Source organism: Dendropsophus ebraccatus, chromosome 1 (genome assembly GCF_027789765.1).
Source record: "Dendropsophus ebraccatus isolate aDenEbr1 chromosome 1, aDenEbr1.pat, whole genome shotgun sequence".
NCBI classification, from domain to species: Eukaryota; Metazoa; Chordata; class Amphibia; order Anura; family Hylidae; genus Dendropsophus; species Dendropsophus ebraccatus.
Window position 1 is genome coordinate 75,138,752 of NC_091454.1, and position 25,923 is coordinate 75,164,674.

At 42.9% G+C, this 25,923-nt stretch overlaps 2 protein-coding genes across 2 annotated transcripts in view; one reads left to right on the forward strand and one right to left on the reverse strand.

The window, feature by feature from the left end:
• Positions 1–25,380, reverse strand: part of GNPTAB (N-acetylglucosamine-1-phosphate transferase subunits alpha and beta) — a 76,067-nt gene extending 50,687 nt beyond the window's left edge. Inside the window, exons 1-6 of the mRNA XM_069973425.1 lie at positions 25,149–25,380; positions 16,492–16,577; positions 15,323–15,442; positions 14,136–14,177; positions 3,774–3,985; positions 850–914 (exon numbers count right to left, since the gene is read on the reverse strand). Coding sequence (XP_069829526.1) covers positions 850–914; positions 3,774–3,985; positions 14,136–14,177; positions 15,323–15,442; positions 16,492–16,577; positions 25,149–25,277 — 654 coding nt within the window. The 5' untranslated portion in view covers positions 25,278–25,380. The remainder of the gene's footprint in view (positions 1–849; positions 915–3,773; positions 3,986–14,135; positions 14,178–15,322; positions 15,443–16,491; positions 16,578–25,148) is intronic.
• Positions 25,381–25,462: 82 nt separating this feature from the next.
• Positions 25,463–25,923, forward strand: part of DRAM1 (DNA damage regulated autophagy modulator 1) — an 87,000-nt gene continuing 86,539 nt past the window's right edge. The window contains exon 1 of the mRNA XM_069973447.1: positions 25,463–25,576. The gene's annotated coding sequence lies outside the window, so the exon portion shown is untranslated. The remainder of the gene's footprint in view (positions 25,577–25,923) is intronic.

Here is a 25,923-nt window from a genome sequence, read left to right on the forward strand (position 1 = left end):
ATGAAAGGTCCGCCAGAGGTGTACGCCAGGGAGAAGATGCAGATTAGCCCCTTCTCTCTGGCGTACGCCTCCCGTACGCCCAGCTCGCCTGATGGGTGGGCTGGCGGAGCTTGGGGGGGGTGTAATAAGGTGGGGAGGAGGCGTGGCCTACTCCCGCAACTAATTTATCATGATTTACGCCTGCTCGCAGGCGCAAATTATGACGCAAATCTAAATCCGGATCTGGTACACCAGGCGCAGATTCGGGCGCCCAGACGTCCGCATTCACTAGAGGAGTACGCCTCTTAGTAAATCCTGCCAGGAATAAAGGGTGCGGGGCCTAATATAAGACTTCGTAAATGCCCCCCCCTTCTGTCCTAGTAGTGGGATCTCCCACCTCCCAGGTCTTGTTTTTAGTATTTTTTGTGGTAGATTAAATAAAGTTTTGTTATATTTTTCCATATATTTGTGTTATCTGGTATTATTTAAGGCTCATTATACTAGACAGGTGTATTTTTAAATATAGGTTATTATATAATTATATATATATTTTAAAACAAGTTACATTTTAATGCAATGTATTAGCATTTTTTTCCTTCAGTCTCCAGAGTACCCCTTTAAGTAGTTTATATGCGTTTCATAATTTACACAGATTTCAATGTTGGTCACATATGCTATCACAAAACAAGTGGTGTAACTGACACAAATGTCTGGAGATGCTTCATATGTTTACTGGTGAGAAATTCTTGTCAGCTGCTACCCTATTGTTCATTATTTGATATGTATGGGCAGCATTTCAACAAAGGACTGAGTAACATGCTCAGGCTTGATAATCCATGCATTCACCAAGTCATTGTTGGATTCACCTACCATATAGCCTCGCCATACAGTCTCCCTTCTGGTTTCAAACAATGCATCCAGTTGTGCAATTTCCGCTACAAAGAAGGCAAAACAAAGTAATAATGATGAAATGAAGGGCAGCAGTAAACAGGTATAAACTTCATGCCAGAGAAGTAAAGAGGATACAAAAAATCTTAAAATGTCCAAAAAAAAAAGAAAGAAAGAAATCACTTATCCACATACTAGGCAAGCAAGTACCCATTACATAGAATGTCTCCAAAGGGTCAGGCAGCAAAGGGTCGTAAGAAATACTGACTTTTTCTATTTATGTTTCTAAAAGTAAAATCATCAGGCATCCCACACAGAATAATAGCTATGAGACTGGATTATTATCTCCTTGAAAGCTAATGAAGAGACATTGCTTGAAATTTTCCTTATAGTGCAAATCTGTTTCAGGGTAGCTTCACACGTACCGTATCGCTGCGTTTTTGGTGTGATTTTTACATGTGCGTTTTGATTTTCACATGGAAATCATGTGAAAATCAAAACGCGCATGTAAAAATCGCACCAAAAACGCAGCGATAAAAACGCAGCGATACGGTACGTGTGAAGACACCCTTAACAAAAATTTAACCAAAATGACCTTTCTTCATGCTCCTGGTCTGCTTTCATTTCCTGCTTTGGGTGGAGGGCGGGCACCCCTTTTTTTGTAAAACATTCTAACAACCCCCTTTTTTTTTTTTATAAACATTTTGAAGCAATTAATTTATTACCACACCTTAACAGCAGTTGCATATGTGCTTTTTAGTACATGTTCCAAAATCCCTGCTTTATTTCACATGATCTTTTTTTTTTTTTTTTAAAGTCATTTTAAGAAGATAACCCCTTATTCTTTTCAAAAGAAAGGTGCCCGGTGATCAGTGGCAATAGACCACCCATTTCTATAGCAGTGGATGCTACAGAATAACTGTAATATCAAGATGCCTACTAAAACGAATGGCTGACCATGTAACAGATACATACTAAGTTTAGCCGATCACGGTAGGAAAGATGCTTACATAGTGGCTCTCTGTTCTGGCAAATAAACCCTGATGCTTTCATGCCAATAACGGGATTGTGGACCAGGAGATATCAATGCAAGAAAATCCTTTTAAATAATGATACAGTGGTAAGCAGTCGCCTCTAGGGTGAGCCTAGAAATTTATTGCACATTTTCAATTTGTCCTAGGGACACGTAAAAAGTTTACTTTGCTCACAGTCAGTTCCATTGTTTAAATGTAATAATTTTTCAGAATATAACAATGAGGCTCAAGTGCCCAGAGGACAGTTTTCTGTGCTGCAGGTACCAAGGTTATTCAGCCCATCTATTCTTTTTTTGAATCGTCTCACCCTCCATTGATTAAAAGCCACTGGGCTGACTTCTAGCTCCCCATATAGTTACTGAAATCTTGCACATTTTCATCAGAGGCATGCAGTCAGTGGGAGTGGGGTATGGGTTGTGTAAAAATTGGTGACTTTTTGCACCAGGACTCAGGGATAAATCCCTTTTAATGTGTTTTCCCAGCAGCTTCCAGACTGATCTGCCAGGCGCATAAGTGCAGAATAGATCAGAATGAAGGTATGCTATGAAACCTAATGATATGCCCTATCTAACTATGGGATTAAAGTGAATCTGTCAGCTACAATTCAGGTTCCAAATTGATGACACTGTCAGCCTCATCCACACAGCTGTGCTTTGTGTTTAATAATTGTGGACTGTATAGGATACCTTACAGTCTATGGGCCAATTTACACAACCACTAATGCCACAGCCTGTGCACTGGTTGGGAACCAGGACCGCAAAAATAATAGGACCTGCACTTATATGGTTTGTTTTGTGGTCCGGACTAATAAACTTTAAAGGGAAGCTGACAGCATAGATTTACATATACTTACCTTTCATGCTGCTCTGTGATCCCGTGTGTTCATGAAAATGTATCTTTTTCCACAGGCTCACAGTATCACAAAGGTGTATCTGTCTGCCTTACTCTCTGGCAGATACTGTTTCTTCAAGTCGCCGCCCCACCTTCCTGACAATGACTGACAATGGAGGCCGGCCTAAAGATACAGCGGCAGACGGAGGGCGCAGAAGGTGTCATACACCTCTGTGGCACTGTCAGCCCAAGATAAAGATGATTTTTCATAAACACACAGAATCACAGAGCAGCGCACAAGGTAAGTATGCATTGCTTGTGTGAACGCAATTCCCTTCACAAATGCATGGTCCCTGATTGCGGGCAGCAAATCAGTCTTATGTACGGATGCATGGACAAGGCCATAAATAGCTATTAGGCCAAGGTGACACATGGTACCACGTGCTCCTATAATGTAGAAAAATGCTTTCATTCTCTGATACAATGTATTATGTTGACAAGCAATCTATACAACTATATAAAAACATATACATAGCAGGCCACCAGCTGCCATGGAAACCCATATATGGGGTATGCGAGATGCTCCAATCCATGACATGATACAGTCACTATTTGACCACAGCATGTAATAAGTTAAACTGCCAGGATCAGAGATTTATAAGGTCCTGGAAGTTAGTGTCAGGACACCAGCTGAGCTCCCGCAATCCTGGCACAGGAGAAACACAGCAGGCTGCTAGCCTAAAACCCCTTGGTGACCTCATAATAAAAACAGGTATGGGCCTTACCCATAAGGGGTTAATGAATAAGTCTCACATTTTTATCTGCATATGCCACATTGTAAACCGGTTAAACAGCAGATTATAGAAAGAAGAAATGGAATTTAAGTGCAAGAAGTGTTTCAGCAAGACCTTATGCAACATTACACAAGAGAATAGGATACGGGCTAAAACCACACAGTGGTTGTTAGACTTGTGAAAGTGACTGGACTAGTATAATACAGTGTAGCCAAATAAATATGGCATGTCATTCTACAATGCTTACCTTCTTGTTGAGATTCAAAGACAATTACTGTGACATTAGTTGATGGGTTTTTAGGTTTTGCAACATGAAATAATGATATGGCAGCATGAAAGAAAGGCATGGCTGACTGTAAGTCTTTCACAGTGGTGTTGGCAGGAAGGGCAGGGTCTAGCACAATCATTGGAGCACGGATGCAATGGGTAAGAAGACATTCCAGCATCTTGTCACTAGAACTAGAAGACACGCAAGTGTTAAAGACTGAGCAAACATATGTTATGTAGCTTTTGTCATTTGAACTTCGGGATGCACCGCTGGTATGTACTAACAACTCACGATTTGCCAACATATCACACATAAATATTTGCATCTAATGTATACATGCTATGTGATGTGAACAGACGCCTACTCTCTCAAAGTTAAGACAATGAGTTATAACTTTGTAGTTTCTCCATCTACTCTTTTCACCCTATTGGGCATGGTTATTCCTAAGTGCCAAACTCTCATATGCTAGCCAACAGCGCAACCTACTGACTAAAAGTTGCTACTAAGTTGCATATATACTTGCTGCAATAAGACCATGCCTTCTCTCTTGATTGCAGTTGCGCCCCAGCCCCCATGTAAAGCCTCCTTTGCCTCTTCTGCAGTATATGAGAATTAGCTTCAGCACGCAAGTGAGCAGGGCTGTATTTGCCATTAGGCACTCCTGCTCCTGTGGCTAGGGCAGCAGTGTTAAGGGGGTCCGCACTTCAATTAGTTAAAACAAAAAACAATCTGATGTGCTGTTTTCACCTTTACGGCGGACTTCTAGTTTTCGAAATATGACTTTGACATGTCTCTGGGATACCTTCTTTCTAGATTTCACATTATGCTTTTATACGAATCTTGTGTTGTATTGTACTATACCTCAATAAAAAGTTTTTGGAAAAGAAAAAAACAAAAAAACAAAAAGATAAATTCTTATGATGTAGCTGCTTGTGGCATACTACATAAAAAAAAAAATTCCCCATTGGTTGAATCTACACTGATGTAAAATTTACCTTCAGACTGGCCAGTGCAGCATGCTCACTATATTTCACTACTTTGGTTATAGTAATGAGATCCAAGGTGAATCTGCAACAAAATCCGACAGATCTGCATGAAAAAAATCTGCTGCTTGTGGAATCATCTTAATGGGGTGTATTCAGATTGAGTGCCTAGGGCAGCACAACCTGTAAATATGGCCCTGTATACGAGATGACTCTGTGCTGACATAAACTAGACCTTTTTAACCATCCTGTCCTTTCTTCTCCAATGACTAACAGCAGATGGAACAAAGCATTGTACTCAAGCATGACCCTTCGGCACATTGCTGGAAATCTTTGCTTCTCAACCAGCCATTCCTTCACTTCTAGGTCCTGAAATTCCTGCTCATCAGATTCCTCCTCTGACAATAGTAATGGTGACTGACCTAATGATAAGAAACCTGCGGGCTAAAGGCCCTATTCCACCAACAGATCTGACGGCAGATTATCTGCCAAAGATTTGAAGCCAAACCCAGGAACAGACTATAAACAGAGAACAGGTCACAAAGGAAAGACTGGATTTCTCCTCTTTTCAAATCCATTCCTGGGTTTGGCTTCAAATCTTTGGCAGATAATCTGTCGTCAGATCTGTTGGTGTAATAGGGCCATTAGAATATGTCGGCTGATCAATACTATCAAAACAATCTTCTGCTTTGAACTGGCTTCTGCTGTTAAAGATTTCTCCACACAGATTCGGGATTTGGGTCGCCATACAGCAGACTTGTGCACAAAGTGGATGAAACAGTGGATGCCTTAGAGGCAGATATGGCTCACTGGATGACTATAAAGCTAAATTGGACTATTTGGAGTTAAAATTTAAAAAGGATGTACCACCAGGTACATCCTCTTTAACCTAAACTCACTGATCGAACGGCGCTGGCACGGAGAGCCGGTGCCGCGATCCGTTTTTTGAACCGAGGCCTGGTTCCTGTGCACGGCGCCGTTCTATGCACCGGAACCGGCCGGTGCTCAAGCACTGGAGGGCGGCTGGGCCGCCCCCAGTGGGTGGGAGTTCCCTCCCTTGTATGACGCGCCTCTGTTAGAATGAATGGAGCCGCGTCATACAGGGGAGGGCCCGGACGGCCTCCAGTGCTTGAGCACCGGCCGGTTCCGTTGCATAGAACGGCGCCGTGCACTGGAACCGGGCCTCGGTCTGAAAAACGGACCGCGGCACTGGCTTCCCCGTGCCGGCGCCGTTCGATCAGTGGCTTCAGGTTAAAGAGGATGTACCTGGTGGTACATTCTCTTTAAGGACTTAAGAGAATAGGTCGAGAAGAGAAAACATGTATTAAGTGGTTCTAGGGTCAATTTTTGCCCTTAGGGACATTACCCTCAACCTTTTTTTCAAGCAATGCTACCTCAAGTTAGTCTGGCTGATCTTCGCAATGAAAGAATTGAGAGTGCTCTTCTGAAGCCATGTGATCCTGATCTTCCCTGGGACATTGTTCTAAAACTGACCCATGAAAATTTCAGATACTGGCTGCTGTTTCTGTGCCCCTCTGCCAGACTATCCAACTTGATCCCTATTGATACTTTATCAGAGGGCACCTCTACTTCTGCATGAACTTTGCAGGTTATTTTCTATACTGCCATATCATGTTCTGATCCTAGCTGCAGCTATCTTTTTAGATTAAACTGGCAAATTGCTCTCACACTATCCAATATATATGGATATGACCATAACCAGTGTTTTCTGTCAATTAAACAAATTAGGCATATTAAACTGCAGTTTAATCTTACTTTAAAAAGGTTTTATTTTTTTGGTACTCAAAAAGCGCTGCCTTTATTATATTGTTTGCACAACCCAATATAGATGTTAATTTAGGTTGTTGGAGCTGCGTGTCAGATTACTGTTACCTGTAATCAGTAAATTGGAGATAATCTGTGTAAAAATGTGGCTGATCGCGCTCCTGTGTGAGTGCAGCAACTAAAGGAATAGATTACCAGATGGATTTCTAGAATTGCTAGATGGATACCCCGTCTAGCCGGATGAAACAAACAGTTGTATTAGTATACACTAATGTCTCTCTATGTTTGCTGGCCCTCTTCCTATGTTATGTTACATAGTTACATAGTTAATACGGTTGAAAAAAGACACATGTCCATCAAGTTCAACCAAGGAGGGGATGGATACAGGGAAGGGGGAGGGGTGATAGGTTCTATACATATGCATTTATATTATTTTGCTCTAAGAACTTGTCTAGGCCGGTTTTGAAGCCCTCTAATGTTTTTGCTGTGACCAGATCCTGTGGTAGACTGTTCCACAGATTCACAGTTCTCATGGTAAAGAAGGCTTGTCGCCTCCGGAGATTGAACCTTTTTTTCTCCAGGCGGAGGCAGTGGCCTCTTGTCCTTTGAGGGGGTTTTACCTGGAACATCTTTTCCCCATATCTCTTGTAGGGGCCATTTATATATTTAAATAAGTTAATCATATCTCCCCTTAAACGTCTCTTCTCCAGACTAAACAAATGTAATTCTTTTAATCTCTCCTCATAACTAAGATGCTCCATTCCCCTTATTAGTTTAGTTGCCCGTCTTTGTACCCTCTCCAGCTCTAGAACATCCTTTTTATGAATCGGGTTCCAAAACTGGACAGCATACTCCAGATGAGGCCGCACCAAAGCTTTATAAAGCGGTAATATTATATCCCTGTCCCGAGAGTCCATGCCTGTTTTAATGCATGACAATATCCTGCTGGCCTTAGAAGCAGCTGACTGACATTGTGTGCTGTTCTGTAGTCTATTATCTACAAGTACACCCAGATCCTTCTCCATCAGTGACTCTCCCAGAATAACTCCCCCCAGGACATATGATGCATGTGGGTTATTAGTACCCAGGTGCATAACTTTACATTTATCCACATTGAACCTCATTTGCCAAGTGGACGCCCAAACACTCAGTGTGTCTAAGTCATCCTGTAACATCTGCACATCCTCCATAGACTGTACTGTACTACAAAGCTTGGTGTCATCTGCAAAGATAGAAACATTGCTGTTAATTCCATTCTCAATATCATTAATAAACAAGTTAAACAGAAGAGGGCCCAGTACTGACCCTTGGGGTACACCACTTATTACCGGGGACCATTCGGAGTAGGAATCATTGACCACCACTCTCTGGGTACGATTATTAAGCCAGTTTTCAATCCAGTTACACATTAAATTTTCCAAACCAATAGACTTTAACTTACCCATCAGACGTCCATGAGGAACTGTGTCAAACGCTTTTGCAAAATCCAGGTACACTATATCCACAGCCGCGCCGCCATCCAGGCTTCTACTTACCTCTTCATAGAAACATATTAGGTTGGTTTGACAGCTTCTGTCCTTAGTAAAACCATGCTGGTTATCACTTATAATACTATTAGCCACCACATATTCCTGGATGTAGTCCCTTATAAGCCCCTCAAATAGTTTCCCCACAATGGACGTTAAGCTTACGGGTCTATAGTTACCTGGGGAAGTTCGAGAGCCCTTTTTGAAGATCGGCACTACATTTGCCTTACGCCAGTCCCTCGGCACAATACCAGTAAGCAAAGAATCACGGAATATTTCATACAAGGGAAGTGAAATTACAGAACTGAGTTCCCTAAGAACTCTGGGGTGCAATCCATCAGGCCCTGGAGCTTTGGTTACATTGAGTTTGTTTAATTTATCTTGGACCATATCTATAGTAAACCAGTTCAGTACATTACATGTGTTAGCAGCACTGGCCCCACCCACCTCAGTACTGGCCCCACCCACCACAGCTCCATCCTCTTTTGTATATACAGAACTGAAGAACCCATTAAGTAACTCAGCTTTCTCCTGATCCCCAGTTATTAATTCCCCGTCGCCATTATTTAGGGGTCCTACATGCTCTGACCTTGGTTTTTTTGCATTAATATATTTGAAGAATTTTTTGGGGTTTCTTTTGCTATCTATAGCTACCTGCCTTTCATTGTGAATTTTTGCTGCTTTTATTACATTTTTACAGGTTTTGTTGACTTCTTTGTAATGTTTAAATGCTACAGCTGACCCCTCTGATTTATATTTTTTGAATGCCCCTTTTTTCTCATTTATAGCCCTTCTAACCTCGGTTGTAAGCCATGTGGGATTGGATTTTAACCGTTTATATTTGTTACCCATAGGAATATATTTGGCAGTACAGTTATTTAATGTGGATTTGAAGATTTCCCATTTATTAGCTGTATCCGTATGTGACAGCAGCCGCTCCCAGTCTATGCCCTGAAGTTCTGCCCTTAACCCAGGAAAATTGGCCCTTTTAAAATTAAGAGTTTTTGCCCTCCCAACATGCTTTTCTTTTCTACACTTTAAGCTAAAAGTCACTATATTGTGGTCACTATTACCCAGGTGTTCATGGACAGTGACATCCCCAACCAGCTCAGCGTTGTTAGAAATAACCAGATCCAACAAGGCATCACTTCTAGTTGGCTCCTCCACAAACTGGCCCAGAAAATTATCCTGCAGGAGGTTAAGAAATTCCCTCCCCTTTGTGGTTTTAGCTGAACCGTGACCCCAATCTATATCTGGGTAGTTGAGGTCCCCCATTATCACTACTGTTCCCTCCCGGGCAGCCCGCTCTATTTGTCTATTCAACTGGCCATCTACCTCCTCAGTAATGTTGGGGGGTCTATAGATTACACCAAGAATAATTTTTTCCCTCTTTTCCTCCTTCTGTAGTTCTACCCACAATGCTTCCACATCATCACAGTCATCTCCCACTATTGCATCTATTACACTCACTTTAATATCATTTCTGACATACAGACATACTCCTCCTCCCCTTCTGCCCACCCGGTCCCTTCTGAACAACGTAAATCCCTGAATATTGACAGCCCAGTCATGTGAGGAGTCCAGCCATGTCTCAGTCACACCAACCACATCAATGGACTCCTCCAGAACCAAGGCCTCTAGCTCCCCCATCTTGCTGGCTAGACTTCTGGCATTAGTAACCATACACTTTATATTACCATCGAGTTTAACCGCTTCATTATAAGAAATGGGATTTATTACTGTGCTGTGGCTACAATCATCCTCACTGTTCATCCGCAACATATGGATCTCCCTATCCACTGCTCTTATCCTCCCCCCACAGGACCCTTCTCCTCCCTCCTCATTGTTCTGTCCCCTCTTTAACCTATCTGCCACTACATTACATACTACATTGTCCTCCCTCCACATCCCTAGTTTAAAAACCCCTCCACCCCTTCTAGGATTCTCTCCCCCAGCACAGCGGACCCCCTTCCATTAAGGTGCAAATTATCTGCGGAAAACAGATTGTACCCCAATGAAAAGTCAGCCCAGTGCTCTAAAAACCCAAACCCTTCTCCTCTACACCATGACTTGAGCCATGCATTTAACTCCCTAAGCTCCCGCTGTCTTTCCTGCGATGCGCATGGCACAGGCAGTATTCCAGAGAATACCACCTTGGAGGTCCTTCCCTTCAACTTAGCACCTAGTTCTCTAAAATTATTTTTAATACACCTCCACCTACCTTGTATCCTGTCATTGGTTCCCACATGGACCACGACAGCTGGGTCATCCCCAGCCCCCCCAAGTAATTTATCCACCCTTTCCACCACATGCCGAACCCTGGCACCAGGGAGACAGCAAACCATTCGGTTGAGGCGGTCTTGGCGACAAATTATTCTATCCGTCTTCCTGATTATAGAATCCCCTACAACCACTAGCTGTCTAGGCCTACCTACAATACCATCCCGCCCACTACTAGTTGGACTGTTCCCCCGGCTGTTAGGGAGAACAGGTTCCACTAGAGCTGCCATTTCTGACACGGATGCCCTTGCATCATCACCTAACTTGGCAATTTTGCTTGGGCATATAGTAGGAGAAGTGGCCTTCCTTTTCTTGGATCCCTTACTGGTCCCTCTAACTACATTAACCCAGCTACTTACTTGGGCCTCCTGATCTATATCACCACCCTCCATCTCTAACCCACTAACTTCCTGCTCAGTGAGCCGAAGTTCCCTCTCAAGGTGGCCAAGTTCCCTCAGTGTTGCAATATGCTTCTCCAGATCTCTAACTCGAGCTTCTAGATGGGCAACATGCTCACATCTGTCACAGCGGTACTCACCCTGGAACACCTGCTCCAGTTGTGCGTACATGCAGCAGACTGCGCACTGAATGAATCCTTCCATCCTGCTAGCCATCATCCTCAGTGCAACAAAAACAGTGAAAAAGAAAGAGATTTAGCACTTACCAGAACTTGTAACTCCTTCTTTCAACTCCTTTTTTAAACTCCACTTATTTTCAACCACTTGTCAGCAAGCACAGTGAGCAAGCACACACAGTGAGTGCTGAGCCTTGATTTAAGCACCTGAGATCAATTAACCCCACCCCCAGGTGCAGAGCAGACCAGAGAAAAAAAAAACTGTTTGGACCTGTTTAACTAAGCAACTATGGCACTAGCTATCTATGCACTGCAGCAATGCACACCACACAATTGCACAAAAACAACAATATATCAGTCACTCCAAACCCACAGAATCACCAACAACTCCTTTTTTAAACTCCACTTATTTTCAACCACTTGTCAGCAAGCACAGTGAGCAAGCACACACAGTGAGTGCTGAGCCTTGATTTAAGCACCTGAGATCAATTAACCCCACCCCCAGGTGCAGAGCAGACCAGAGAAAAAAAAAACTGTTTGGACCTGTTTAACTAAGCAACTATGGCACTAGCTATCTATGCACTGCAGCAATGCACACCACACAATTGCACAAAAACAACAATATATCAGTCACTCCAAACCCACAGAATCACCAACAACTCCTTTTTTAAACTCCACTTATTTCCAACCACTTGTCAGCAAGCACAGTGAGCAAGCACACACAGTGAGTGCTGAGCCTTGATTTAAGCACCTGAGATCAATTAACCCCACCCCCAGGTGCAGAGCAGACCAGAGAAAAAAAAAACTGTTTGGACCTGTTTAACTAAGCAACTATGGCACTAGCTATCTATGCACTGCAGCAATGCACACCACACAATTGCACAAAAACAACAATATATCAGTCACTCCAAACCCACAGAATCACCAACAACTCCTTTTTTAAACTCCACTTATTTCCAACCACTTGTCAGCAAGCACAGTGAGCAAGCACACACAGTGAGTGCTGAGCCTTGATTTAAGCACCTGAGATCAATTAACCCCACCCCCAGGTGCAGAGCAGACCAGAGAAAAAAAAAACTGTTTGGACCTGTTTAACTAAGCAACTATGGCACTAGCTATCTATGCACTGCAGCAATGCACACCACACAATTGCACAAAAACAACAATATATCAGTCACTCCAAACCCACAGAATCACCAACAACTCCTTTTTTAAACTCCACTTATTTTCAACCACTTGTCAGCAAGCACAGTCCATATATACCATGTGATGGTATATATGCAAGTGGACTGTCAAGCAGTCCAAAAACGTTCCTCTGCCCTGTTTGTATCCACGCAGTGATGGTCAGTGTTTAAAAATAATACGATATATGGGTATCACTCACCCAGCAGTGTGGTTTGTCTTAATGTTCTCCACATTGGGTGAAATCAGCTCCCGAATATCCAAGTAGTATTCGGCTGTCTGAGTACTTGAAAATATAGTATAAAGGGGGGGGGGGGGGGGGTGTTGCGTTCCGGCCGGTAACGCTCCTCTCTCCCACTGCAGAACTTTGAACAGAGACTCAGACAGCCGAATACTACTTGGATATTCGGGAGCTGATTTCACCCAATGTGGAGAACATTAAGACAAACCACACTGCTGGGTGAGTGATACCCATATATCGTATTATTTTTAAACACTGACCATCACTGCGTGGATACAAACAGGGCAGAGGAACGTTTTTGGACTGCTTGACAGTCCACTTGCATATATACCATCACATAACATAGGAAGAGGGCCAGCAAACATAGAGAGACATTAGTGTATACTAATACAACTGTTTGTTTCATCCGGCTAGAGAGGGTATCCATTACTTTAGCACTATGTACAGAGAACACTCAGACCCGGACCGATCAAAACTTTTGACATGTCACAAGTTTTTACAAACAACAGTGACACTAACATATTCTCTGCCCCCTCACATCCTTTTATAATAGTATTCTCCGAAGAGCCCCTTCCCTCTATAGAATCTTTATTATACCTAAGCCTAATAAGGATCCTTTGATCCCATCCAACTATTGATCCTTTTCCCTCCTTGGGCTGGGTTCACACACAGTATATTTCAGGCAGTATTTGGTCCTCATGTCAGATCCTCATTGCAACCAAAACCAGGAGTGGATTGAAAACACAGAAAGGCTATGTTTACATAATGTTGAAATTGAGTGGAGGGGCGCCATATAACAGTAATTATTGCCATTATTTCAATACAGCAGCCATTGTTTTAAAATAACAGCAAATATTTGCCATTAAATGAAGGCAATCCACTCAATTACAACATTATGTGAACATAAAAACTCGTGAAATACTAGCGCTGCCTATCAGACTCTTGGAAAAGATGTGTGAGTAGCAACGTACTGGGCAAAAAACGGCTGTCTGCACGCCGCAGGGAAAAGACAATGGGAAAGCATAAATATTAGCCAACCAAGACCAGGAGTGGATTAAAAACACAGAAAGGCTCTGTTCACACAATGTTGAAGTTGAGTGGATGGTCGCCATTTAATGGCAAATATTTGCTGTTATCTTAAAACAACGGCTGTTGTATTGAAATAATGGCAGTTATTTACCCTTATATGGCGGCCATCCACTCAGTTTCACCATTGTGTGAACAGAGCCTTTCTGTATTTTCAATCCACTCCTGGTTTTGGTTGCCATGAGGACCTGACATGAGGACCAAATACTGCCTGAAATATACTGTGTGTGAACCCAGCCTTAATATGGATTAGAAATTGTTGACCTCAATACTTCCTTCCAGGCTTGGTCACTTCTTGCCAGCCTTGATTCACAGGGATCAAGTATGTTTCATCTTGTACATTGCTTAAAAGGTAACTCCGCTTATGGGTTCACCTGTGGTGCCAGAAAACACATCTGAAGAGCAAGCAGTCCCATAGCCTAGGCAACTGTACAATGCTGGAAGCCCATCAGCACGTCCAGCAAAGCTGGATTATCAGCATTAGTGACCAATTGAAATTTAAATCTATCAAGAATATGTCACGTACCATGCCTTTTATGCCATTGTCCCTTCTGAACAACAAAACCAGAACACTATGTGAATCAACTGGTGTATATCCTTCACCCCATCAGGAAAGATTGTTCATGTAAATGCAATTTTTACCATTTAGAAGTTTCAAAATAAATAAAAATCATATATGCTCACCCTTTCCTTGTTGGCTCTGTTCTGTTACTTCCAATAAGTTCCCTAAATAGAGAATAAAGGATTACAAATACTTGAAAGACACAGAATATGTTAATACACAAAAAACCTTAAAAGTTAGATTAGGAGAACATAAGAGTAAAAAAAAACAACTGTAAATGATACATATTTATAACCAGAAAAACACACCGGTAATTTGTTTACAAAGAATTCTGCTTTTTAATTTTTTTATTCCACCCCAGCAGGTACTGCTGGTGCTCACGTGACTTCCCCTCTGGCTGTCCCAAGTCTGCAAAGCTTTAGAAGTGCCAAAAGTCACAGCCTTCTACTCACTTCTAGGAGAATGCCTCTGTAAAGTTAGGACAGTATAATAGGACAGAATAATCAGAGCTGCAGACATGGGCTGAGGGTTGTTTGCAAAGTTATAAAATTAGGTTTTCCTTCTAAGTTCAAGAGTTGTAAAGGTCACGTTAAGCCCTGTATGATTGATATACAGGATTTGTCTTTCACTAGGGTACATTAAGCATACAGATTCCCTTTAAAAATCTATAGGATTTTTAAGAGAACCAATCACGTCTATTCAGTGTTCCGCATTAAAATAATGCTGCCATAAAGCATGTTGCAGTGTTCCCTGCCATACTAATTAGACGTCTGGGCAGCTTCTATCCCCTATCTAGTCACGGCTTCCGGGCTGTAGTCACTACCCTCTGTGCTATAATCCTGTCTCTCTAGGTGTCCTCTGATTAATGTAGCAGGCTCCTGGCCTGGGAATCGCACCCAGAGGGGCAGGATTACAGCGCAGGAACTGTGACTATATAGGATATAGATGCCACCCAAATGTCTTAGTGCTGATTTGCATACAGTGCGAGAAGGAATATAACTACTGTACTTTTTCAGGGAGAAGGGGACAACAGGAAATGAGCAGCATATATGGTAGGGAACACTGCAGTATGCTTTATGGCAACATTATTTTAATTCGAAACACTTAATGATAGTGATTGGATCCCTTTAACGTGATAAGAATGGGCTCTAACCTGCATTACACCTACAATGTGACCAGTATGTTATCAGCAATAACATAATAGATAATAAGACTAAATATACATTCTATATAAAAAATAGTTTCTTACTAAAAAAAAACAAAGCAACAAATCATGCTTCATGTTACTGATTTATTGTGTAGAAAGTACCTCAGAGCTCTTTGCTCTTCTTCCATTTGCTCTCGAACATCGCGCAGCTGTTTTACAAGCTCTGGGTCAGTGCCATTAACCCAGGTGTATACTACATCAATAGGCATGGGGAGACATAGCCTGTGTAAAGTCCACACAAATGAAGAAAATAAATAGTAAGTAAGCAAAAACCAAACTATATAACAGAATGATGACTTAAGCCCCTATTACAGGGGGCGACTGTGAGGAGCAAACGAGCGCTGTTACAGCTATTACACGTGTTGACAGTGAGCGGGTGAGAGCCGGGGGGGCGCGGAGAGGTGAGGGGGGGCTGCCCATGTGATCGCTTGATCGCCCGGGCATCCCATAGCATATAGCAGCAGTCTGCTGCCGCTGCTCCTGTTCTGCGGGGCGATGGCAGCAGATCGCTGCTATATGAGTCGTTTGCCTTTCAACATGTTGAAAGACAAACGACTACAACGATCAGCTGACATCGTTCACGTCGGCTGATCGTTGTGTTCTATTACACAGGACTATTAGCCGTAACGTAATGTTTGATTATACACATATCAATGGCTTGGATTGGTGGAGCTCCTGTATCCGAGTCTACGTTCACATAAACCAATTGTTTTATTTCCAGAAGATAAAGTCTGTGAGCTAAACCATATTATGCAAACAAAAGTGTGGCTGCACTTCACTGACCTTGGTTCTGTCGGGTGTAGGCAGCAGATTATACAGATCCTGAACCTCACACATATTTAATAAGTGTTTACTCCATGAAGGACGGAAGAAAGCATTATCAATCTGCTGGAAACCTACACTGTCTGTTTTTCTCCCCACAATCACAGCTCTGGTTAATTTCTGCCAGAGCTTGTTAACATAAAACACAAGCTGAGATTGGTTGTTGTGGGGAAAAGAAAACCAGACAGTTTGGGTTTCAGGCAGATCAATAAACCTGGGCCATTATACTAAGCATTGTAATTAGTTTCAACCCAGCTCACTGGCCACAGAACTGTACAGCTTCAGTCAGTGATTGGATGGGCAGGCCATTACTGCCGAGACAGCGGGGGACCTGAAGATGCATCAGGAAGACCCCAAGGGTGCATGGTAGAACAGCCTGTCTTATTTTATGGACACAATATATAATATATATAATCTCAGTTCGCAGTTTGAACCTGTGAGCACATTACCTGTTCTGAAATGATTTCCCAGCAATGTTGTCTCGGTAAGAATCAAATAAAACATGATACTGATCTCGACTCCACTCCAGAACCACCTGAAAAAAAAAAACATGTTCCTCTTGTAAAATATAGGGCTTAATTTTTGCACCACAATGTCACTGTGCGGAAATAGTTCTCTGGCATCCCAGCCTGCTTCCACCACTCCACCTAGCTGTCTGCATCTCCACCCAGCTCATCCCATTGTCAAATTGGATCCCGCCTAGAAATATCATGTGCTTTTTTTTTTTTTTATTGGAACCAGCGTTCTTGTCATAGCGGACGCCTTGCTTGCTAACTATTTATCTAATTTTTTTTGGTGTATTTAGTAATATGCATCTATGTATGTACCGGTCTGGCCCATCTGTTGCATTTGATGATTGCTTGCAGCATTGCACCTTTGTCTTGTTGTATGTTGTAACAGATCACATTAGTTTTTGGTAAGTTGTTTTTTTTAACAATAATTAATAAACTTAAAGGAGAAGTCTGGCGGAAATATTTATTACACTATTGTATTGCCCCCCCCCCCTCAAAAGTTATACAAATTACCAATATAGACTTATTATGGGAAATGCTTATAAAGTGCTTTTTTCCCTGCACTTACTGCTGCATCCAGGCTTCACGTCCTGCAAAAAATGGTGATGTCACGACCCGACTCCCAGAGCTGAGCGGGCTGTGGCTGCTGGAGAGGATGATGGCAGGGGGACACTAAGGGACACTGAGGGATGCTCAGTGTCTCTCCAGTGCCCTGTGTCCCTCAGTGTCCCCCTGCCATTATCCTCTCCAGCAGCCACAGCCTGCACAGCTCTGGGAGTCGGGTCGTGACATCACCATTTTATCCAGGAAGTGAAGCCTTGATGCAGTAGTAAGTGCAGGGAAAAAAAAGCAATTTATAAGCTTTTCCTGTTTATTGGTGATTTGTATAACTTTTGGGGAGCAATACTATAGTGTAATAAAAAGTTTTGCCGGACTTCTCCTTTAAAATAAAGAAGGCTTAAAAAAAAAAAAAAAAGTAATGAAATGTCATGTGCTGTGCCCTTAAGGCTCGAGGCTGCGCATGAGCCACACTGAATACCAGCCTGCAGGCCTCCCATAACAGTTCATATGTTGTGCTATTATGCAGAGGGATGTGAACAGGTATTCAGTGAGACACAAGCTCAGCTCAGGCAAGCCACATCACCGTCTGCTTCATTACAATGTGTGCACTGCTATTTGGTAAAATTTCAATATTTTATTCTGATTTCACCCAACAGTATGCGGTTATGGTGTGGGTGGGTATTCAGTATGGTACTGGGAATGTTATGAAAAGGCCTGTGGGTAGGGGGACATGAAAGTGTAAGGGTACTATTACACGGAACGATAATCGGCCGAATTGGCCCGATTCGGCCGATTATTGCTCCGTGTAATAAATGCAACGATCAGCCGATGACAACGATCATCGGCTGATCGTTGATATAGGTTAGACCCTATTTTCGTCGGGCGCCGACCGTGCACCGCTGCGTGTAATAGCGGTGTGTGGCCGGCGACTAACGATATACATTACCCATCCACGTTCCAGGGCTGCTCCTGCCGTTCCGCTTCTCCCGGGGTCCCGCGCGCGCTCTAGCTTCACAGAGGCCTGTCAGCTGATAGGCCGCTCAGCCAATCACAGGCCGCGGCGGTCCCAGCCTGTGATTGGCTGAGCGGCCTACCAGCTGACAGGCCGCTGTGAAGCTAGAGCGCGCACGGGAACCCGGGAGAAGCGGACGGCAGGAGTAGCCCTGGAACGTGGATGGGTAATGTATGCCAGTTTAGCAAGGGCTGCAAGGACATCGGTAATGATGTCCTTGCAGCTCTTGTCAAACGATTATCGGGCCGTGTAATAGGCCCAGTAAACGAGCAACGATCTAGCAGATCGCTGCTCGTTTACAGGTATTATCGGGCCCTGCTCGGCCCGTGTAATACCACCCTAAGGCTACATTTACACATCCAAGGTATATGGATGATACACAATCTATATGTCAGCTGTATATGACAGACTGAACACTTTTATGAGACTCCATGCATCATAATTTGTTATGGAACAATGAGTTCCAGAATGGCTAGAGCTGTATGCTACTGAACTAACACGGCTGTGTCAGTTTAACGGCGTATTGTTCGTGAACATTGTAAATCAGTTTGCACAGTATTCTGACGGCTTTGATCAGCAATCACACATATACTTATTACTGGTAACTAGTCACAGAGGTGGAGAGGAGGCCACTTCCAATTATGCTGGCCACGAGCTCCTCTCTCCCAGACCTGTATGACTGATGTACCTGAATGAAAACATTGCGTTAAAGAGAACAAGTCATCAGAAATTTAGGGGTAGGGGGAGGAAAAGAGGGGGAACGGCTCCAGACAGGTGACTAACACTACAAAATTATATAACTTTGTTAGTTAAGAGGGGGGGGGGGGGACACGGGAGTTGTCCTTTAAAACGAACCTCAATTTCCACAGTGTGTGAACATAGCCTTTCTGTGTTTACAATCAACTCCTGGTTTTGGTTGCAAAATACTGAGCAAAAATACTGTGTGGGAACAAAGACTTAGGGTCCTTTTGCATATACAGATTTATCTGACAGATTATTGAAGCCAAAGCCAGGAACAGACTATAAACAAAGAATGAATGAGGTGATGAAGGAAAGACTGAGATTTCTCCACTTATTAAATCCATTCCTGGCTTCGGCTTCAATAATCTGTCAGATAAATCTGTGTGTGTAAAAGGACCCTTACTCACTGTTGTTATAACTTTCAAAATCTAAATAAACAGTAGATGTGATGTAAAGAAAGTTTGCAATTTACATTCATTATTTTTTAGTTATCATAGAAAACATGGCACTTCCTGTTTTCTGACTCTTTTTTTTCTCAAAAAACAGGAAAGAGTCAGAAAACAGGAAGTCCTGTATTTCCCAGGTCATCTGAGCGCTCACAGAGAAGGCAGCCATGTGACTGATGGACACATTGAGCCGCCACTCTCTGTACTGGCTGGAATTCCTGTGTTTAGTCTGTTTTTAACAACCAGTACAAGTCAGAAAATCTGCCTTCAGGAGACTGGACCTGGATTTCTGGTAAGTTTAGCTTTAATTTGAAGCATGATAACAACAAAAAATAATGAATGTATATTGCAAACTTGCTTTATATCACATCTACTGTTAATTTAGACTTTGAAAGTTATAACGACAATGACACTAAGTGAAAGGTGAAACCAGTGGATAAAGATCTAATGATCTAAAGATCTATAAAAATCTGGCAGATTTTTATAATCAAACCAGGAATGGATTTGAAAAGAGGAGAAATCTTAGGGGGAGATTTATGAAAGGGTGTAAATATACACCTGGTGTAAACTGCCCACAGCAACCAATCACAGCTCAACTTTCAACGCTGGTAGAATAAAAGAGGAGCTGCGATTGGTTGCTCTTGGCAGTTTACACCAGGTGTATATTTACACCCTTTCATAAATCTCCCCCTTAGTCTTTCCTTTATAACCTGTTCCCTGTTTATAGTCTGTTCCATGATTTGGCTTAAAAATTCTGCCAAATATCTGTGTTTGTAAACACACGATAAGTCTCACAACTCGTCTACCCCTCCCTGTGAAATTACATCTTGAGGCTATGTTCACACAATGTATATTTTCATAAAATCAGGGCCGTTGTACAATGGCCGTGATTATTGCGAAAATATACGTTGCCTCTCAGTCTATGGGATCCCGGCTGGAGTGAATACACATGGTATACGCTCCAGGCCGGGATCCCTAGCGGCGCTGCAAACAACTGACATGTCAGTTTTCAGCGGCCGATATTCAGTGAATAGTGGCCACAGAAGACCATGTCAGTGCACACTACGGAGTGAGCGGCAAAACAAAAACAATTACAATCAGAAAAGAGGATTAGGAAAAAACATTCCTCAGTTTCTGGCTCTAATTAATAACAACAAATCTAAGCTTTACAGTTCTTTTAAATGAGCACTGTCACTGCAGAAAACTACTGCCATGTTTTAGAGATGCCAAAAGTTTTCATCTGTTGGGGTGTGAGTGTTCAAACTGATTGCTAGAAGGAGCGTGGAGAAGGACATGCTAGGCTATGGGACCAACCTATGGGAAATGCATCTGACAGCTATGTGGGCCATTGGTTGGGCTCTCAACACTCAAACCCAACGCAATTGATCAAAGTTTTAGGCATGTTTTTACTGCATGTTAAAATTTTTGACAGACTTAAAGACTCCTGAGGTATAAGCCAACTAGATTTACTTGAGACACACATTTTTTTTTTAAATGACAATTTCCAGAGTGATATTTTAATGTGACTGCTGTATGGCTTAAAGGGGTATTCCACCCCAGAGCTAAAAAAATCAATGCTCTCAAACCTAGCAACCTAGCTGGTCTTACTCACCAAGTCCCCCTGAGTATTTTGAGCCATCTCCTCTCTTTCTAGCTGCTGCAATTCCTGAGTTATAAGTTTTTCTAAAAGCCAATCTATATCCAAGATGGCACCAGACAAGAAATTACATTTCCCATAATGCAGTGCTTCTCCCTGACTGTCGGGAGACTGTCAGGTGTCCTCCATCACTTCAGTGGGCAGGGTTATAATCCCTAACCCAGCCCGCTGAACAAAGGGAGGACACGTCATCCCTGATGCGGAGGGTGGGGGCCAGGAGGAAGGAGCCTCTCGGAGAGGACTCCATTAAGCAAATTTTTTGCATCCAGAGGGGTTGAGTAGGCAGAAAAGGCAGCAAAAGCGTGCAGAACACATAATTACTTGGTTTGACCAATATGTGAAGCTGTGGGTGGGCTATTACATAATATACAAAATATTTAAGGGTGGAATACCCCTTTAAGCAACTCCTGTAGACAATTATGTGAATTGTCTAAACATCATAACACCGTGAGCTATGCTGTTTACTTAACGAGGATGTACCACCTGGTACCGTTTTTCGGACTGAGGCCCTGTTCCCATGCACGGCGCCGTTCTATGCACCGGAACCGGCCGGTGCTCAAGCACTGGAGGCGGGCCGGGCTGCCCCCAGTGGGAGGGAATTCCCTCCCCTGTATGACGCGGCTCCATTCATTCTAAGGGAGCCGCATCATACAGGGGAGGGAATTCCCTCCCACTGGGGGCGGGCGGGCCGACCTCCAGTGCTTGAGCACCGGCCGGTTCCGGTGCATAGAACGACACCGTGCACGGGAATCAGGCCTCGGTCCGAAAAACGGAACGCAGCACCGACTTCCCCGTGCCGGCGCCGTTCGATCAGTGGGTTTAGGTTAAAGAGGATGTACATCCTCTTTAAAGGGGTAGCCACTTTGCAGTAAAATTGTTGTTTGTGTAGTATTAGTAAGTGTATACACTGTATGTACTGACAGCAGCTCCCTGTGTATCTCACAGAATTAAGATCAGACTCTCCTCCTCCAGGCTGTGCTGCCCTGCTCTGTGGTGAGTCTGTCTATAAGAAGGCCGACATGGTGGAGCAAGTGAACATGCCCTGCCTTCCCAGTGTCCACCACTCAGCTTGTATATGCCTATGGAGGACACTGTGGGGCAGGGCATGGTCAAATGCTCCTCCATGTCGGCCATCTTATGGACAGACTCGCCAGAGAGCAGGGCAGTACAGCCTGGAGGAGGGAAGTCTGACTTTAGTTCTATGGGACGCTGCTGTCAGTATATACAATGAGTACACTTACTAATACTGAACTATTTTACTATAAAGTGGCCAACTCCTTTAACAAACACAAAGCACTGAGATCTACACAGCCTGCTGACTGTTTTAGCATTCCCAGCCAGGCCAAATGTTGGTAGCTTTTGTTTTTGAGCCAAGAGACTGTACTCACATCTATCAGACATATGGCATACCCTGTGGCTGTGCCATAAACGTCTGTGCTAGAAATACACCTGTATGTATAATAAATATAATGTGTAGCCACACAGTACACCCTTGTACACACGGCTGAATTCATCCAGTGATGCTCCCTACAGGCATTGTTTTATGAAGCACTACTTTAGTTGGCTGGTACAACATCATGCATGGTATAGACAACTGGGTGACATCATGCTGGAGGTGACAATGTCACACAATAAAGAGAAAACCCACGGCACGTCTGGACCTCAAGTGAAGAGGGATGACGGGCCTGACATTCATGGTGTCTCACAATCAGCACAGAACAGCCGGGTTACTCAGCAATGACGACAGACCATTCACCTTTGAGATGAAGATGACAATAAATATGTCAGCTTAGCTGAGTTTCCCACTGAACAGAAAACAATACGACCTACTTTCCCATGAAAGCCGTCATCCTGCACTGCCCTGTATATTCTTAGCTGATTGTGTCATAAACTGTTTCATTGGGTCATTACTAGGAAAATGCTGAGAAAAAAAACGTTTCCTCCTGTTTGGTAATCATTCAGACCTGTGGGACTGCTCGCTGTAAATCAGCACTTATTATTCTAATACGTGACAAATGTAAATACAGGGTGACACTGGTGTATGGTTGAGAATCTACATTACAGTGAATAAGCTCACTTGTATTGTATATGTTGCATCTATCACAATGTACATACTGCTTATCTCCCGAGATCATAACGCTTACTTCCTGCAGACATGCTGACTTATGCATACAACACAAACACACATACATATACGTATACATAGATCATGTACGCACACACATACATATACATAGGTCATACACACACACACATAGATCATGCACACACACATACATACATACATATACGTATACATAGATCACGCACGCACATACATACATAGATCATGCACACACATAGATATTCACACATAGATCATGCACACACACATACATACATATACATAGATCATGCACACACATACATATATACACATAGATCATGCACACACACATACATAGATCATGCACACACACAAATGTATATATACATACACAGATTATGCACCACATATATACATACATACACAGATCATGCACACACATACATATATACACATAGATCATGCACACACACATACATACATATACATAGATCATGCACACACATACATATATACACATAGATCATGCACACACACATATATACATACATACACAGATCATGCACACACATACATATATACACATAGATCATGCACACACACATACATACATATACATAGATCATGCACACACATACATATATACACATAGATCATGCACACACACATATATACATACATACACAGATCATGCACACACATACATATATACACATAGATCATGCACACACACATACATATACATACATACACAGATCATGCACACACATACATATATACACATAGATCATGCACACACATATACATACATACACAGATCATGCACACACACCCATTTATACACATAGATCATGCACACACACAAATACATATACGCACACATAGATCATGCACACACATACACAGATCATGCACACACACACATTTATACACATAGATCATGCACACACACAAATACATATACACACACATAGATGATGCACACACATACACGGATCATGCACACACACATTTATACACATAGATCATGCACACACACATACATATACATACATACACAGATCATGCACACACATACATATATACACATAGATCATGCACACACACATATACATACATACACAGATCATGCACACACACATTTATACACATAGATCATGCACACACACAAATACATATACGCACCCATAGATGATGCACACACATACACAGATCATGCACACACACATTTATACACATAGATCATGCACACACAAATACATATACGCACACATAGATCATGCACACACATACACAGGTCATGCACACACACATTTATACACATAGATCATGCACACACACACAAATACATATACGCACACATAGATCATGCACACACACAAATACATATACGCACACATAGATCATGCACACACATACACAGATCATGCACACACACACACATTTATACACATAGATCATGCACACACATACACAGATCATGCACACACACATTTATACACATAGATCATGCACACACACAAATACATATACGCACACATAGATCATGCACACACATACACAGGTCATGCACACACACATTTATACACATAGATCATGCACACACACAAATACATATACGCACACATAGATCATGCACACACACAAATACATATACGCACACATAGATCATGCACACACATACACAGATCATGCACACACACACACATTTATACACATAGATCATGCACACACATACACAGATCATGCACACACACATTTATACACATAGATCATGCACACACACAAATACATATACGCACACATAGATCATGCACACACATACACAGGTCATGCACACACACATTTATACACATAGATCATGCACACACACAAATACATATACGCACACATAGATCATGCACACACACAAATACATATACGCACACATAGATCATGCACACACATACACAGATCATGCACACACACATTTATACACATAGATCATGCATACACACATACATATACGTATACATACATTATACACACACACACACACACACACACACATACATACACACAGCTGTCAGGGACAAGGAAGGGGTTACCCACCTCTCCAAACTGCAGAGCCGAGACGATCATCAGCACCATGCCCCCAAAGCAGAGATAGAGCCCATACCTGTGGGACAGGCAGGTATAGGTCTGTCTCTGCAGCAGTTTTAGCAGGGAGTTGAGCAGCATGGCAGGACGGGCAGCATCCCTCAGCCACCCTCACCAGCACCGGCCACCAGGTCACGTGGGGCTCAGCCAGCCGCTGTCACCAAGTCCCGGAACCAGACCAAAGCAGCCGAGCGCGGATAGTGCGCACGCGCAGAAAGAAGCTGAGAGCGAGGCTGTAGGCGGTTGATTATGGGCAGAGAGCAGTGGGCTGTGTTGTGTCTTCTGTCAGAGGGTGACGGAAACCGAGGGCGAGTGCTTACCGCACACTGTACATGGCGGACCCGAGGACTTCTATCTGTCCATAAGCCGGCAGCCACACAGTATAGGGAAGCTTCCCGTCTGCATGAACACGTAGATGCAGTATGGACACTAGGAGACTGTGCTACACATGGCATGCTGGGATTTGTAGTGCAGACAGAGCCACAGCTTGAATGCCGCTGCTGTACATGGTGGGGTTACATCCCATCTCTATTCCATGTGTTCTTATAACAGATAGAAGCCGCATATGGCCTCCCTACATGCAACGCGGTTATAAAGTTGATGCTCGTTGGTTAATAGATTTAAATGGGACCGGTTGTTTAGTGTGTACAGTGATGTGTACAGTGATGGCTTCAGGTGCTTTGTGGAGATGCTAATGGCATGCTTAGATATAATTAACCCTTTGAGG